Below are 16,599 nucleotides of genomic sequence, written 5' to 3' on the forward strand. Positions count from 1 at the left end.
AAGTGACCATGGGGCCTCCATGATCATCCACATGGACTACATTCAGAATTAAGCTACAGTTGGTGATGACTGATCACCCTGTCTCAATTTAGACTAATAGCAGTAATTTCGATAGCACTGCATGTAATTTATTTATAATCACCCTGTCTCAATTAAACTAATAGCAGCAATTTTGGTTGCACTGCATGTAACCAAGTATGTTTTGACAGGAAAATATATTGTTGGTGAAGGAGTGTTGAGGGGGAGGGGTACAGGGGGGAGAGAAGATGGGAGAAAGCAGAATGAGTTCTATAGGATGCAAAGTTGTAACATTACCTGAAGACTGCATGCTAGCCCTTCCCTTAATCTTGTAAATCTTAGTTGTGGTGTTGAGAGGTGTGGATTTTTGTGTGGGCAGGGTTTTGAGGAGAGGGATGCTATAAAGAAAAATATTCCAAGTATTCTTAGAGACTGAGATGTTTATTTCAAGATTTCTTGATGTCATGGCTGTGTTGAACCTCAGAAATGTCATCCTTAAGCTGGTGAGAATAATAATTCGGGTTTTAAAGTCAAAAAGACTGGCCTAGGATATTAATTAATTCATTCACTAGAAGCATGACCTGGGGCGGTCAGCTTGCCTCTCTGGCCTTAGCTTCCTCATCAGGGAAACAAGATTGTTGTTCATGTATATTTCAGAGTGTCGTGTGGATTACATTAGGTGAGGAAGGTAGGGCAGCAGATAAAATCCTGATCACATAGGCGGTGCTCAGAGAATGATGCATTTGTGCAAAATTTTGGAAAATCCAGAAGCAGAGGAGTCCGGCTCAGAACTTGAAAAGTAATATATTCTAAAGTGGGCCATTGAACCCTATCATCCACCTCTGAGCTTTTTAAACAATTCTGCAAGATTCTTACCTTACTCTGTGTATTGTACCTAGGCCATTAGCAGGAAGCTTTTTGTTTCATATAATTCCCATGCTCACTGGGGAAGATGGCCCGCAGGAGACAAGGTTCAAATGGATTTTTAAGCACCTGCCATCCCCAACCTGTAGACACTAAGCCAAGTCTTGCAGACCAATAGACCAGGGGAAGTGCTGACTTTCCCCTCCCTTGCTCATTTCTGTGTTACTGCGCATAGTCACTATCAATAAATCCCAAAGTCTGCTCTGGAATGGGGGAGGGGGAAGGCAGAGGGAGGCAGGTAATATGAGCATGTTCTTGGAATTGTATCTACAAATCACATTGAATCTGTTAAAAAAAAAACTAATTAGAATTAAGATAAAAAATTTTAAATAAGTCTATTCTGGCAAGGACTCAGGTTCCTGGTTGCCTAAGCCATTGGGCTGGGAGTCATTGTTCACTTCTTTCCTCTCTTCCTTCATGCACAGGAATCAATTGTCAGCCAATCCACCTTCCAAACACCTTGTGTCTGTCCTGGCTTCATCTCACTGCCACAGCTTCACATGGGTCCTCATCATCTCCTGCACTGCTTTCCAGCTGGTCTTCCACCCTGTCCACTTCACCTCACAGATCTGGTGAGGTCAGTTCCCTTTCCATGACTTCGCATTGCTTTGAGAATAAAGTTCAAAACCCTTAAGTCTGTCCACAAGGCTTTATGTGATCTGGCCCTTCTATATTTCCAACTCTGTTCTAAGCCACTCTTGCCTTCCACGGGTGGTCAAGTTATATTAGTCTTGTTTTCATTTCTTCCTCTTTCCCCCATCAAGACCTTCATACATGCTATTCCCTCCAACTGGAATCCTCTTTGATTCCTTCTTTTTGATCAATAAACTACTATCTATTTTTTCTCCCTTGGTTTAAACTTCACTTTTATAGACTTCTGATTTTTCCAGAGTTTATTCGTTTCCTTCTACAATACATTCCCTCAGCAACCTCACATTTCTCCTTTTAGGTGGTCACCACGCTAATTAACAATAATTCAACTCAGCAACCTGTTTTTCCTACTTGTCACTGGATCAGTGCATCTATAGTCAGCATATCCCTGAGTAACTGCTATCAAGAAAACTTTTGCGGGCCGGCGCCGCGGCTCACTAGGCTAATCCTCCGCCTAGCGGCGCCGGCACACAGGGTTCTAGTCCCGGTCGGGGCGCCGGATTCTGTCCCGGTTGCCCCTCTTCCAGGCCAGCTCTCTGCTGTGGCCAGGGAGTGCAGTGGAGGATGGCCCAGGTGCTTGGGCCCTGCACCCCATGGGAGACCAGGAAAAAGCACCTGGCTCCTGGCTCCTGCCATCGGATCAGCGCGGTGCGCCGGTCGCAGCGCGCCGGCCGCGGCGGCCATTGGAGGGTGAACCAACGGCAAAGGAAGACCTTTCTCTCTGTCTCTCTCTCTCACTGTCCACTCTGCCTGTCAAAAAAAAAAAAAATTAAAAAAAAAAAAAAGAAAACTTTTGCAAAACTTGGGAGAAAAGGCAAAACAACCTTACCTTGTGCAACACCAAGTCTAGCAAGCTCACTATTTACTCTAGGGGGACCCATAGTAGGGGACTTCAAAAAGTTCATGGAAATGGAGCTAAAAGATGTTTATTTTGGTGCAAAAATTTAGAAATCCATGGGTAGTTGTTTCACGACATGCATTTCTGCGAATTTTTAAAGACTCCAATACACATGAATTTCAAATAAGTTTGCACCCAAATGAGCTTATCTTTTAAATTCATTTTTCCACAAACATTTCAAGTACTTTCCTATTTTCTACTTATTAAAGTTCAGACTTTTCAAAGTGGATTCTGACTTTTAGAAGATCTTGGCCGACACCTTGGCTCAATAGGCTAATCCTCCGGCATCCCGGGTTCTTGTCCCAGTCGCTCCTCTTCCTGTCCAACTCTCTGCTATGGCCCGGGAGTACAGTGGAGGATGGCCCAAGTCCTTGCGCCCTGCACCCACATGGGAGACCAGGAGAAGCACCTGGCTCCTGGCTTCGGATCAGCGCGGTGCAGCAGCCATTGGGGGGTGAACCAACAGAAAAGGAAGACCTTTCTCTCTGTCTCTCTCTCTCACTGTCCACTCTGCCTGTCAAAAAAAAAAAAAAAAAGGAAGATCTATAACCTGTTAAATATTTATTTTATGATTTCTGTTTTGTAGAACAGATATCACTCAAATTTATGGTTTCTTTGCTTCATGGGATATTAATCATTTGTGCATCCATCTTTGTGGCTGTGTTCCAGCATTCGATTTCTCAATGATCATGTCTATTTTATTTTGTGTATCTCTCTTTGCACCCACCTTTTCATCTTGCCTCACTGTCCCTTATTAATGTCATCATCCCTCTTTAATGAATCAAGTGTATCTTTGACATGTTCACTATATATCTATATGACAATTATGTTTGGTTTTCAATTTTTTAAGCTTTATTTACTTATTTGAAAGACAGAGGGACAAACAGACAAGAGTGTTCCCACCCCCATTTCTCTCCCCAAATCCTTGCAAGGCCAGGGCTGGGCCAGGGCCAGAAATAGGATTCAGGAACCCAATCTAGGTCTCCCATGTGGATGGCAGGGTGCCAATCACTTGAGACATTAACCAGCATCTATGCCTGCATCACAATCATGTTTTAAACATAATTTAAAAATTAAACATAATTTAAGAATTATGTTTATGTAGAACAACTTATTAAGAGTGAGAAAAGTCTTTGATGACTCAACTGGCTGACTGATCTTTGGAATGGACTCTGATGGGGTCCTCTTGGGGAGAAGCTTGGGTGGGTGGGAAGGAGAGATCTATTGTAAAATGTAGCCTTCCCTGTACTTGGAGAATTTTCTGAAGAATTAGGAGTGTCAATACCACACCTTGAAAAATTAAAAAGCCACTTGAGATTCTTGGCTCAAGAACCAAAAATACATAAGAAGGAAAATTGGGTTGGCTGATATTTTATTCACCAGAAAACTCCCCCGGTACAGATCTTCACCTTGGACTTGAGGTCAGGTGCCAAGTAAACAGGACCAGGATATCTGGGATTAAGGTCTGTGTGGCAGAGACTGCTGGGGTTCCCCCAAATATTCCCTGCATCCTTTCAGAGAACATTGCTAAAATGTCTTCCTCATTCTCCTTGGCAGTAAGAAGTGTTCCCCTTAGTGGAACTGGAGTGAAGTGATGTGAGGTGAGTCACCTGCAGACATGGCCCATCTTAACTTCTGAGGAGAAATTCTCACTCTCTCTTCTCCCAGGCACTGGGAAAATGAAGGAGGCGTCCCAGGAGCTGGAGGAGGGTACAGCCTTGAGATTGCTAAGATGCTGATCTCTGAAAGACTGAGTAGAACAGTTTCCCTACTGACCCAAACACTGGAAGTAAACTTTCACTGGGTTAGGTCACAGAGCTCTGGGAACTGTTTAATAAACACTCATCAACCCTGACTGCTATAGGACTCAACCCAGATCTCCCAGTTTCTAGAAGTCATCTCTAACCATTCCAGTCCACAGTTATCTTAGAGCTGACAGCATATGCTGACTCATTAAACCTCGGGGGTGTGTACCTTTCTGAGTTATCAGTTAACTAATTCCTACACTGTATCTATGGAGCATTAACATTCAAAAGAATGGTGCCAAGTATTTTGTGTGGGAAAAAAGAGGTTTTACACACAAGTATGAGGTAACATTAGGTTGAATGGATTTCATTTTTGCAGTACTTTTCAAAGCATCAAATGAGATAATGTGATTTGTATATGCTTAAGATGGAGTTGTAGAATGCAGTAGTTCTCTTTTACTATGGGATTTTCGTCACAGATTGCTTTGCAAATGTACCTAAGGCCTTTTTACTCCTGTATGCTCTTGTACCACCTATGAGGTTACAAATCATGAGGAAGTGAATTTGTTGTGATCTGATCTCTGAACCCAAAATGTAAAATGCAAGGCAATCATGAACATCACTGAAATATGCACACAGTTCCTGTTACTAAAACATGCACACGGGTTTCCTGTAGCAATAAGGTGGAAGGGCTTAGGCCCTGGGAGGAGACAGGGAGGCAGGACACAGGTGTTGGGCCTTAAAAGATGAATAGATTTGCTAATAGGGGAAAGAACAGAGGACATGTTGAGAAAAGGCGTATTAGGTAAAGGGAACTACATGGACAGAGGCTGGAGAGGGTCAGAGAACGGGGGGCCTGTTTTGGAAGTGGACGTAAACTGAGCCAGCTGGATTCTGACTGCCAAGGCTCTGCTCGCCATGCGAGTTTCCTCTGGCATCAATAAAGAAGGGTGGACGGCCCGTCCCCTGCTCCTCTACACCTGGAAGCACCGGGAGGGCAGGGACCGCGCGTCGTTTATCACTTCATCCCCCTTTCCCATACACAGCCTGGAACAGTTCACATCCACAGCAGACCCCGTGACCCACTCCTTCTGAGACTTCTCATCTGAAAAGGAAAAGCACAGCCCTCCCAGAGTGGTGAGGACACAGAAGTTAAAAAATGCACGCCATGCTTTTAGCATCATGCCTGGCACAGTCATGCCACTGGCTGCATAAAGGAAGGAGAGAGAGACTGGCAACCGAAGCATGGGGGCTGGACGGACAGGGGGAAGCAGAGTGCCCTGTTTAACTTTCCCACTGAGCCAAAGCTGAGAGGCAGATGCCCCTGACGCTGCATTTCGGGAACAATCCTTTCTTTTCCCGATTTCTGAACGTGGCTGTTTTGAAGGCCCTAATGTGAGATGTTGGGTCAAATATCGGTGCTTCCTGCCAAGGGCAGGAGGTCAGGGGATGAAGAGATCATACAGAACACACAGGGACAGAGAAGAACAGAGGCTCCTTTCGGGAAGAACACCCCCTTCGCTCCTCGGACTGGTGTCTGCTTGCAGTTCCCACACTGAGGCCAGGCATGTGGGACCTGCAGGGCTGTGGGGAAGCACCCTAGAGGGTTTGCTTTGTCCTTGGCCCAGGTTCCCAGGATCTGATGAGAAAACCAAGGAACAGAGAGAGCCTAGTGCCTCCTCTTCGGGACTGTGTACCTGATAAGTTGTATTTTTATGAAAAAATTCATGACACTGAGGCCAGGGAGCCAAGGATTGGGCTGGGCTTGCATAGAGAAACAAATTCCAGAGGATTTTAAGGTCAATCTGGCTGCTCTGCAAGGACACAGAGACTGAAGGGGAGGAAATGTCTGCCTCTCTGTTGGCTTCATCTCCTCACTGCCCCAAATAAGTAGGGGGTGAAGACCCATGGGAGGAGACAGGGTGTGGTGGGAGAGGGCTGGGTCAAATCCACAGAGAGCTTTTCTGAGAAAAGACATCTTTGGGACTGCTGTGCTAATATGGCTGACACCTAGGGCAGCAGAAAGGGACCTGCCAAGGGGCCCCATGGAGCAGCAGGCTTTGCCATCCTGGGCTCTGTGGGAATTGACAGCATCATATATGGAAAAGTGGAGCCGAGTCAGCACGTCTTCAGGTTTTTGGCAGAGAGAGTGCCTAAGTAACATGTATTAGGAGACTTAAAGAAATTTCTCTCCTTGGTTTAAGAATAATTTAACTTTACAACTGATGTTGTGAAAAGTTTACACGAAGATGCATGGGCCAGCATGTTCACATCAGGGCTACTGCAGCCACAAAAGCCTTGAAGGCTCCTGTAGCCATGCTGCTGGGGGCTGGTTTGTGTGTTATGGTATTGCTAGTTAGCAAGCTATGGCATGGCCAGGTAGTAAGTTATAGAATAACTTATGGAGCGAGAAAGAAAGGGGAGTGGAAAAAGAGTGGCTTGCCCAAATATTAGTATTGATTATTTTAGGAGAGAATGATGTAATAGGTGTTTTTTGTTTGTTAAAAGTCTGGAGGATGGAAAGGACTTCACTTCTGTTTGTTTATGAAACATTTTCTTATTACTAAAAATTGCACAATGGTAGAGGTCAAAAAACAAAAAGAGCTGAAATTATGAATCATCTTCATTTTCTTCCTCTTGCTTTTCTCGATTTTCACTCTCAGGGGTTTAGGATTTGAATAAGAACAAGCACCAGTTGTTCACATTCTCAAAGGCCAGCCCCCCTCGGCCCCCAGTGGCTGTGAGGGGTCTGGAACTCTGCCACCACCGAGGCCTTTGTCTTCCTGCACTGTGAGCCCAGGGTTAAGACTCTCAGGGACCAGCGTTAAGCACAGGGCCTTAGGAAGGACCATTGAGCCCATGGCATCTCTGTGCTGGCTGCGAGGTGGAAGCCTCCACTTTGCTTACTGAAAAGGGCCCTGTGGGGGAGGCAGGCTCCTCCTCCACAGAGAAGAAAGCAGGCTCCCAAGGAAACGCAGATGCTTCCTGGGTCACGCTGAAACCCTTGCTAGTGTGAACAGCTTCCAAATCACAGGCGTGGAGTCACATTGGCCCAGCAGAGAATAAAGGAGAGGCAGCGTGGAAGCAGCAATCCCCACCCAAGGGCTGCATGAGAACCACCAGAGCCGCTCCTGCTCAGGGCCCCTGCAGGGAACAGGCAGGGATGGAAAGCCCCCTCCTGTCCTCCACTCAGAACCACTGAGGGCCTGCTGCTCTGGACACGGGGCACAGTCCAGTTCTTTCTGCTCTACCAGACTTTTGAACCCAGACCCCAGCTTCAAATCTCATCCTCATTCCTCCCACCTCAAGCAGCCACTCCCACTATATTTCTGATACTTTCAGGACTCTGAGTCTTTGCATTTTGTGTTCTGGTAAACACAATGCTGCCCCTTTCCTTGTCTCACCAGCATCTTCCACTCAGATGTAAAGATCCAATTTCAGCGTCACAGGTCCCCACTGCCCCCTGCAGGGGGCGGAGATGCTAGTAGAGTTTAGTGTTTCCCAAGCCCTTGATTGTTGCTTTTATAAAGTGAACAGAGGTAGAAATAAAGATCATATGTGTGTGTTCATGCACCATAGAGAGCCAATGGTTTCTGGACAGTGATCACATTTGCTCCAACAATAACTGTGGCCATGGTAATGGTGATGATGATGGCGTCTTGTTCATCTTTGACCTCCCAGCCCTGACTGAAGTAGAAACTCAATAAACATTTGTTGACAAAGTAAAGAAACATATTTTTCCAAGACAGGGTGTGGAGGCAAGGAAGGGGGTGGGGAGTGAGGAGAGAGGGGAAGAACAGGAACAGCTTCATTCTAAGGGCAGTGGACTCACAGGGTGGTCTGCATCCAGCTCTGCTCCATAGCTGAGGATCTGGTTGGCGAATCTGTCCAGCTCCTGAATGGTCCTTGGGAACCAGGGCACTACAACACAGAAAGGGCAAAATCTTGAGTGACAGGGCCCCAGGCCCCACTGAGCTCAGAAACACAGGATCAGGCTCACTTGGCCAAATGATGGGTGCTAGGAAACAGGGTTCTACACAACCCCCAAATCACTGTAATTGAAAAGGTAAACTCCATTTTCCTTGGAAACTAAATTCAAAATACATTCCCCAACATATTCTCTTTCCTGAAGGTTCCCTCCCACTTTAATTTCAAAACTCTCCCTCCCCACAGCACAAGCATTGTCCTCAATGGTTTCCTTTAGCACCAGGATGTTTTATGTTGCCCCCAAATCCAAATTAGATGGAACCAGAGCTGTTCTGTTGTGAACAAGAATGCACCTTTGAGACCCTGTCTTCATATTGTGTCTCCCTCCCCACTGTCCCAGGCACCCAGGACAAGCCTCTGTATCCCACAGCCAGTGAGAAACCCACAGCTGAAGCCAGATAGTTTATGGGCTTAAGGTGTCTTGCAGGGCCTGAAGAATCTGTGGACTGGTTTCTGAGGCAGCACAGTCAGGGAGGAGATGGGGCCTGAGTCACATGGTCCATGGTGACAAGCTCCAGCAGAGACACGGACCCCAGAGGGAGCAGACAGCATCCAGATCCCCACAGCTTCCAGGGAAGAAGATACGCTGGGGTGGAACTACCCCAGAAATGAATAGAGATCAGAAAGTACTGGATGTGGGCCCATGAGGGTATGCTGTAGCTCTAGAGGAAAGGAAGGGACAGGGGAGGAGCTAAGAAATTCATCCTCCAGTTGAGCTGACAGGTGGGGTATCAACAACAGTAAAGACCATCCACAGAGTGTCTACTCTCATAGAGTTGCTGTTCCTGAAATACCCCCCAAATAAGAAAGGTGTTATAGTCCCTATTATACAGATGAGACACAGGCTCTGGCAGACTAAACAACTAGTTTAGGATCACACAGGGAGTGAGAGAGAGGCAGAGCCAGAGGGAAGCCACAGGACTAAGATTAACACAGTGGGGCCTTGATATGTGCCCAGGGTATCCGATGCTTCCTCTAAATGAGGTTCAGGGAGAAAGAGGCTGAACTTGCAATCAGCACCAGGCCAGGCTTAGACATCCGAGCCCTGCCTGCCTCCTTACCCTGCCTGCCTCGATCCTTCCTCTGTAAAGCAGAATTGACAATGAAAGGAAGGATAGCAAATGGTTTTTTGAAGCCTTACCATGTACCAGGTCCTGTGCTTAGGACTTATGTGAAGTAGCTTCTTTAATCTGAGGACCATGTAAGAAGTAAAGGAGAAAGCAGGAAAGATAGCTTTCCATCTCAGGCCTGTTGACCTCTGAGTCTGACGGGACCACATGGGACAAGAAAGAACATGTGTGCCATCTAGTGGTCAATAATGGGAAGTGCCATCCATGAGCTAAACGCGACCTTGGGAATTCAACCAAAGCAAGGAGAGCTTATCTATAGTGGTCATAATCGCCTCGTTGGAGTTTATGTGGAACTGAGGTGCTGAGCTCTCCACTGTCCACGTTAATAATTAAAGCCAACATAGTGCAATTCTAAATACTTTACCTGTGCAGTGAGTACCACTGGCATCCCCATATTGCACAAGAAGAAACTGAGGCACAGAGCAATGAGAAGGCAGACCCAGATATACACACTGGTAATCAACAGTGGGGTCAGGACTCAGATTCAGATTTGGATCTGGCTGACTCTGGTCTGCGGTCCTGACCACCATCCCAACCTGCCGCTCATGGAAAGGTTCTGCCTCATGGGTTAGGGCCAGTTCTGGAGCCCAGCAGGCTCCTTGCCATTTCCCACCCAGAGTTTTCCACACCCCAGAAGCATGCTCAGTACTCAAAAGCATGCCCTGTGAGTGGGACTAACAGATGTTGTGGGAATAGTTCCTTCTACTGCTCACAGGGCACCTATGTGCCAGGTACTCTGCTACACACTTCACATGTGCTACCTCCTTCAACCCCCCAGCAGCCTCAGAAGGCAGGCATTCTTACCCACTTTACAGTTAAGGAAAGTGAGGAACAGGGAGCATAAGTCTCATCTCTCTGGTCCCAGCTGCCCAGACTTTGGGGCCTGGAGGACTCAGCATTATGCTGCATCTACCTCTTTGGGCCTGGCTTCCCATTTCATCACCTAAACTCCTCCCCAAGCTCCCCTTTGTCCTTGAGTCCAGCCTTTGCCTTGCTCTGTGAACCTCTGCTGTCACCAGTCACTTAACATAACTCCCTCTAGGTTCATTGAAGTAACTGTAAATGGCAGGGTTGCTTGCTTTCTTCTGGCTGAATAGCATTCCATTGTGGATGGATGGATGGAGAGAGAGAGAGAGAGAGAGAGAGAGAGAATTTCCTTTATCCATTCATCTACTGATGGACATTTAGGTTGCCTTCATGTCTTGGATGTTGTGAATAATGCTAGGAGCATGAGACTGTATACATCTCTTTAAAATACTGATTTCATATCCTTTGGATTTATATATTAAAGTGGTATTTCTGGATTCTATGGTCATTCTTCTTCTGCTAATTTTTTGAGGACTCACCAACCTGTTTTCCATAATGGGTGTACCATCTTACATTCCCAGCAATAGTGTACAAAGGTTCCCTCTTGTCCACACCCTTGGCAATACTTGCCAACTCTTGTTTTGTTTGTTTGTTTGCTTCATTTTCATTTTACTTGAAAGGCAGAGAGACAAAGAGAGACCTCCCACCTGCTATTTTATTTCCCAAATGCCTGCAATATCCAGGGCTGACTCAGGAGAATGCCAGGAATCTGAAACTAAGTCCAGGTCTGTCTTGGGAATATAAAGAACCCAACTACAGCTGCCTCCCAGGATGTGCATTCGCAGGGAGCTGGAATTGCAAGCAGAGCTGAGACTTGAATCCAGGCACTCCAATTCAGAATGTGGGTGTCCTAAGCAACACCTTTTATTTAAAGATTTATTTTTATTTCTTCGAAAGGTAGGCTGACAGAGACGAAGGAGCAATAGAGAAAGAAAGACATCTTCCATCCACTGGTTCATTCCCCAATGACTGTAATGACTGAAACTGGGACAGGATGAAGCCAAGAGCCAGCAACCTCGGACTGCATGTGGGTCTCCCACATGAGTAGCAGGGGGTTGGGCCATCATTTGCTGCTCTCCTGGATGCATTGGCAGGGAGTATCTTACTGGTTGCACCAAACACCTGCCCCATCTCTTGTTTTCATACTACTCAAGGGATGCTGTTTAATATGACATCCTCCAGACTCAAGGGAGGAAATCCTGGTAACTTAACCCTGTCTTGTCAAGCTCGATGGGAATCTAGGTTAGTCTGTCCCTCGTCTGGAGCTGGTCTCCTGCCTGTCTCAAGGATAGTCACTCTAGTGACGGCTAAGAATCCAGCAACAGAGCCAGGCAGCCTGGACTTGAATCCCTTTCTCTGCACTTATGACCTGTGAAACTCGGGTATTTTTGTCTCTGTATTTTCATTTTCCAATCTGTAAGGTGGTGATATTAGTACTACAAATGACTTAGTTGATAAGAATATGAAGTTAAATGAGTTAATATGTGTGATTTGCTAAGAACTGTATCAGCCTATGCTAAATACTATCATTGTTCAGCTGTGATATATAGAATAAAGATATTTTCTTATTCTGATGCTGATTCTTCCCTTAGTTCATCATAGTACATGGAACAGAAAGGATTCTAGCAAATCTAAAAAGTCTGTCATTTGTTTTGTTGTATAACTGAGCAAGTCTTTATCTTTCAGAGCCTTATTTTCCTTATCCACAAAATGGATGAAAATGATATTTCCGTATTATTGGTGAATTAAATGCTTTAGCAAATGTGACACATATTAGCACAATGACTGACCCACAATAAATGCTTGATCAATATTAACCATTAGGATGACAAGAATTTCACGAGGAAGATAAAAATGTTTAAAGCAAGGGAAAAGAGGAAGGAAAGAATGGAAGTTGGAATCAGGAAGCAGGTTCTTAGTTCAACTTTTGTATTAACAGGATTTCAAACCTTGGGTCTCAGGTTCCCCTCTACAACAGAGGGTTGTTGAGTTCATTGGTGGCTGCCATCCCCTTTGGGTTTAATATTCCAAGCCCTGTGGAATCCAAAAGACTGGCCAGAGGATGCATGAAAATACAATTCCATTTCAATGTATCAGCCTCTTATCTATCCAGAAGTACAGTCACTACGTTTGTTCAGCTCCCAGAAGCATCATCCCTGCCCTTCACCTTTCTCATCTCACTGAGAAACAACATTCTATTCCACAAACTGAAGCTTGTTGGCCTCACTGGCACTCAGAGCTGTTCTGGCCATCTCCCAGCCAAACACCAGAGGGCAGCAGAACCAGCACAATTCCAACTCTGGGCAACAGTTTTCCTTTTCCAAAGCGAAGACCCTAATTGGACCATATGGTTTAGTTCAGATCCCTTGGTGGTAGGGTTGGAGGAAGGGGTAGCAAATTGGAGGGAGTTGCAAAGACCCAAAGAATTCAAGTCCAGGAGACAAAGATGAAGTGCCAATCAAGACCCAAGTCTTTGATCTCAGGACCTTGTCACAGAAGCTGTGAGGGCCCCCAAGGTAGCACTTTACTACTGTGGGGCGCTCGCCTGAGTCCATGGGCCTCTGGTGTTTGCACCCCATCATGACCCAGAAAAGCCCAAGTCACAGCCAGGCTGGTGGCCTTAAGCACATAGACTGTATCCAACCTTACTCTGCTATTTCATGACTTTGAGATTTTTTTTACCTCTGTTTACCCTGGTTCCCCATCTGCAAAGTGGCTACAATGATATGCCTTTCCAAAGGCTTATGAGAGAATGAAAATGAACTCACATGTGAATGGTGCTTACAACAGGGCTTGGCACACAGCAAGTGCTTTGAGAGTCTTCAGTAATGTTATCATCAGCACTATCACTATCGCTATCATCATCATCGTCAATGTCATTTTCATTACAGAAAGTCAAGTGATAAAGGTACTCATTTCCTCCAGGCAGCAGCCCAGGAACAACCTGGAATTTATTCCCACTTCCTCCCCAGGCACCACTTGAGGTCAAGGTCTTTATCGCATCTGGGATAGAAGGAGGACCTGGGTTGAGTCTAATGATTAAGAGAAGGAATTTTCCAGCCATCACATTGGTAAGCAAGGAGGAGGCTTAAGGAAAGAAGACTCAGGAGAGGGAAGTTATAGGTGCTCGGGAGTGCAGGGAGCAAAGAGAAGAGGCAGCACCCTTCCTGTCTGTGCAGCATTCTGCAGGAAGCAGTGTGAAGATCCCAGGAGTGAAAGTTAGGGATCTCACAGACTAGCACCAAAGTCACATCAAGCCTTCAATGCTTTTATTGACACCTACTGCTGCATAAATGGTGTGCACACCCTGGACTGGAAGCCAGCAGGCTTGAGCTCAAGTCTCATCTCTCATATCTGCAAACTATGAGAAGCTGAAAAATTACTTGATTCCTGAGTTTTTGGTTCTTCACTTGTGAAATAGGAGGGGCAATGGAATCCTCACCTGCTTCCTTGTTTGGGGTGGGAAATAATTGACCCATGGCAGGTGGATCTGTCATGTGTTGTAGCTTTAAGAACTCACAACAAACCTTTGGAATCTTGCCTAACTAAGCAAATATGGTCACACACACCAGAGTCCATACCTATGTCCCAAACCTCTTCCAATTTTTACCAACCAAACATTTATAACTACCTGTTTTCCTTTAGAGGTATGTTTTCTTGAGGGCTTATTCTGCACCAGAGACTGTGCTAAGTGCTCTACTTCTATTGTCTCTTTTGACGCTCAAGGCAGACTTAAGAGGTGGGCATTTTTATTCCTGTTCACTGGTGAAAAAACTGAGGCTCAAAGAGATGCAGCAAATTGCTGTGGATCCCTGAGCTAGCTGAGATGAAATCACAATCCTGCAGCCTGGGCAATCCATCATCAGACCACATGGCTTAGAATAAATGGGAAGCAGTGGTTCCTTTATTTTAGACACCTGTTCTCCCACCTGGAGTGGGTAAGGAGGTACCAAGTTAAGGGTCTCAGGAGGCTTTAGGAGGGTCCCTAGGACAGCCTGGGTCCCACCCCACACCCTGTGCAGCCCAAACCTCCCTGGATTTAGGGGTTGTAACATTTGAACATTCTCCTTCACACAACCTTCCTATTTATCCACGAATGGCACAAGTCCCTCTCCTCACCCGGGTCTCATAATGCTGGGAATAGAGACTGACCCCAGTGACCCAGGCCTCTGTTTTGAAAAGTTAAATCAGATTAGCTCATTAATGACCTTGCCAAATACCTCAGCGGTGGCCAGCCTCTGTGAGCCCCTCAACAGGCTGCTGGGCCTGTGGTTAATGAATGACTGGGGCAAGCTGGCACAACAGAGGCCCTCTGTGAAGCCAGAGGCACCAGGGGAGCTGGGGGTGGGGGTGGATCATTAATAAATATTGATTTGGCTCCAAAGGAAGCAGCCCATTGGAGAGCCAGCTCCGGACACCCACGTCGTGGTCCCATTAAATTGGGGTCAACTACTCAGCCAGGAGGCTGAATGGCGGCTACTGGCCCAAAAGTGCTCCAAAGCATAAGGCCCATAGGCCTGGCTGGAGCCTGCTTCCTGGCCAGAGCCTGCTTCCTGGACAGTGGGTCAGAGCAGGCCCATTAAATTTACAGCATTTTAAGGTGCAGGCTAAGTCCAATCTATCCCCCTCCCTCCATCAGATGTTCATCAGCCCCAGGGTTTAGCCAACAAGGCACCCAGGCTTGCCTCCAGTCTGTCTCCAGAAGAGCAATAAATCCTCCATTTCTTGTGCTCAAAATAGAAGGGTCCCCTCCCCCCTTCCTCCCAGACTCCCGGATGTCTCCTCTGAGGCAATGACCTCCAGCCCTGCAGAGAAGCAGTTGCAGTGTTGAGCTCAGAGAGAAGGGGTGGCTTGCTAGCATCCTGCAAGATGAGGAGTTGGGAGGATTTTATGTTCCTTTTTCAAGGAGCTTCTACTGTCTTTACGAAGAAGAAATGCACTTAAGGATGATCCTGGCAAGAATGCGTAGGTCAAGGGCTGGCTCTTAGAATCAAGCTGTGCCCCTCCACCTCCTAGACAGTTGTCAGGAGTGGTGGGTTCAGGGAAACACATCTGTTCTCTCTTTTCATGTGCTAAAATGAGGATCCTAGAACCCCATAAATGAAAGGAGCCTAGAACATGAAATAGAGTCCATTGATAATAGAAGAAGTATTGAATAGATAGATGGAATGAGTGAAGGAAGATGAATAAAACTATGAATAATAATGGCCTGTAGAATTAATTATTAAAACCATCCACATAAACTGGAACTACCTTCCCAATATCCCATTTAAGAACTCACATGTCCCATAATTGTAATAGTTGACATAATGCTCACTACATTTCCAAATGTGCAATTTTGTCTCGGGAAGGCTCACATCACACTGATATGGTGATTTCCCACTTACACCTAGAATTATGCTAAACTTACATGGGGCCAAATAGAATACATCTGACACCTGTTACATTCCTTACATCTTGCTTACTCCACTCTAGGAGGCTTTCCCTGGCCCTTCTCTCCTTCCCTTCATCAACTGAACCCAAGACGGGAAGCAGTGAACCTATTAAGTATACTCTTGAGTATAGAGTAGACCATTAAGAATACTCTTGAATATATTTGAATGCTGTACTTTCCTATCAATGCCACATATCACACCATGAAGCAGTGGCCTACCAGGTTATAGGATCCATCAGGATAGGCATCATGTCTGTCTTTTTCACTACTGTGTCCTATTTCATGACACTGAGTATATGCTCAATCACCTTTGGTGGCATGAATGAATGACCCACTGAATTATGGAACAAATGTGAATGAAAGAGAAGAAGTGGCAAAAATGACTCCGTTTTTTGAGAAATAGCAGTAAGAGAAGAAAAAAAAAACCCTAATAGCAGAGGTTTTTTTTTTTTTTTTTTTTTTTTTTTTTTTTTTTTTTTTTTTTAGGAGCCAGGTACTTATCCTGGTCTCCCATGGTGTGCAGGGCCCAAGTACTTTGGGCCATCCTCCACTGCACTCCCTGGCCACAGCAGAGAGCTGGCCTGGAAGAAGGGCAACCGGGACAGGATCCGGCACCCCGACGGGACTAGAACCCGGTGTGCCAGCGCCGCAAGGCGGAGGATTAGCCTAGTGAGCTGCGGCGCTGGCCAATAGCAGAGTTTTTAAAAGTTTAATTTATAAAATGCTAAGGAATGAGAGAATTCCTGAGGAGATTTCTGTCAAATGCTACAGAAATGTCAAGGAGAATGAAATCAGCAAGAACGACATTAATAAAAATTCCCTCCATGAGCCATAGTAGGTGGCAGAGTGGGTCTTAGTTCCATTTTACAGATAAAGGGGGAGCAAATGTGGTCACCTAGCCAGTAGGAGGTCAGAAGGGACTCAAACCTAGGTAACAGTGTACAA

General features: G+C 45.9%; 1 protein-coding gene across 1 annotated transcript in view; it reads right to left on the reverse strand.

The window, feature by feature from the left end:
* The window catches only part of PAH (phenylalanine hydroxylase), a 58,147-nt gene that overhangs the window by 19,777 nt on the left and 21,771 nt on the right, over window positions 1-16,599 (reverse strand). Inside the window, exon 4 of the mRNA XM_002711296.6 lies at window positions 8,069-8,157. Within this exon, the coding sequence (XP_002711342.2) occupies window positions 8,069-8,157 (89 nt within the window). The remainder of the gene's footprint in view (window positions 1-8,068; window positions 8,158-16,599) is intronic.

This window comes from Oryctolagus cuniculus, chromosome 11 (assembly GCF_051225735.1).
Source record: "Oryctolagus cuniculus isolate XC-2025 breed Fujian yellow rabbit chromosome 11, ASM5122573v1, whole genome shotgun sequence".
Classification (NCBI taxonomy): Eukaryota; Metazoa; Chordata; class Mammalia; order Lagomorpha; family Leporidae; genus Oryctolagus; species Oryctolagus cuniculus.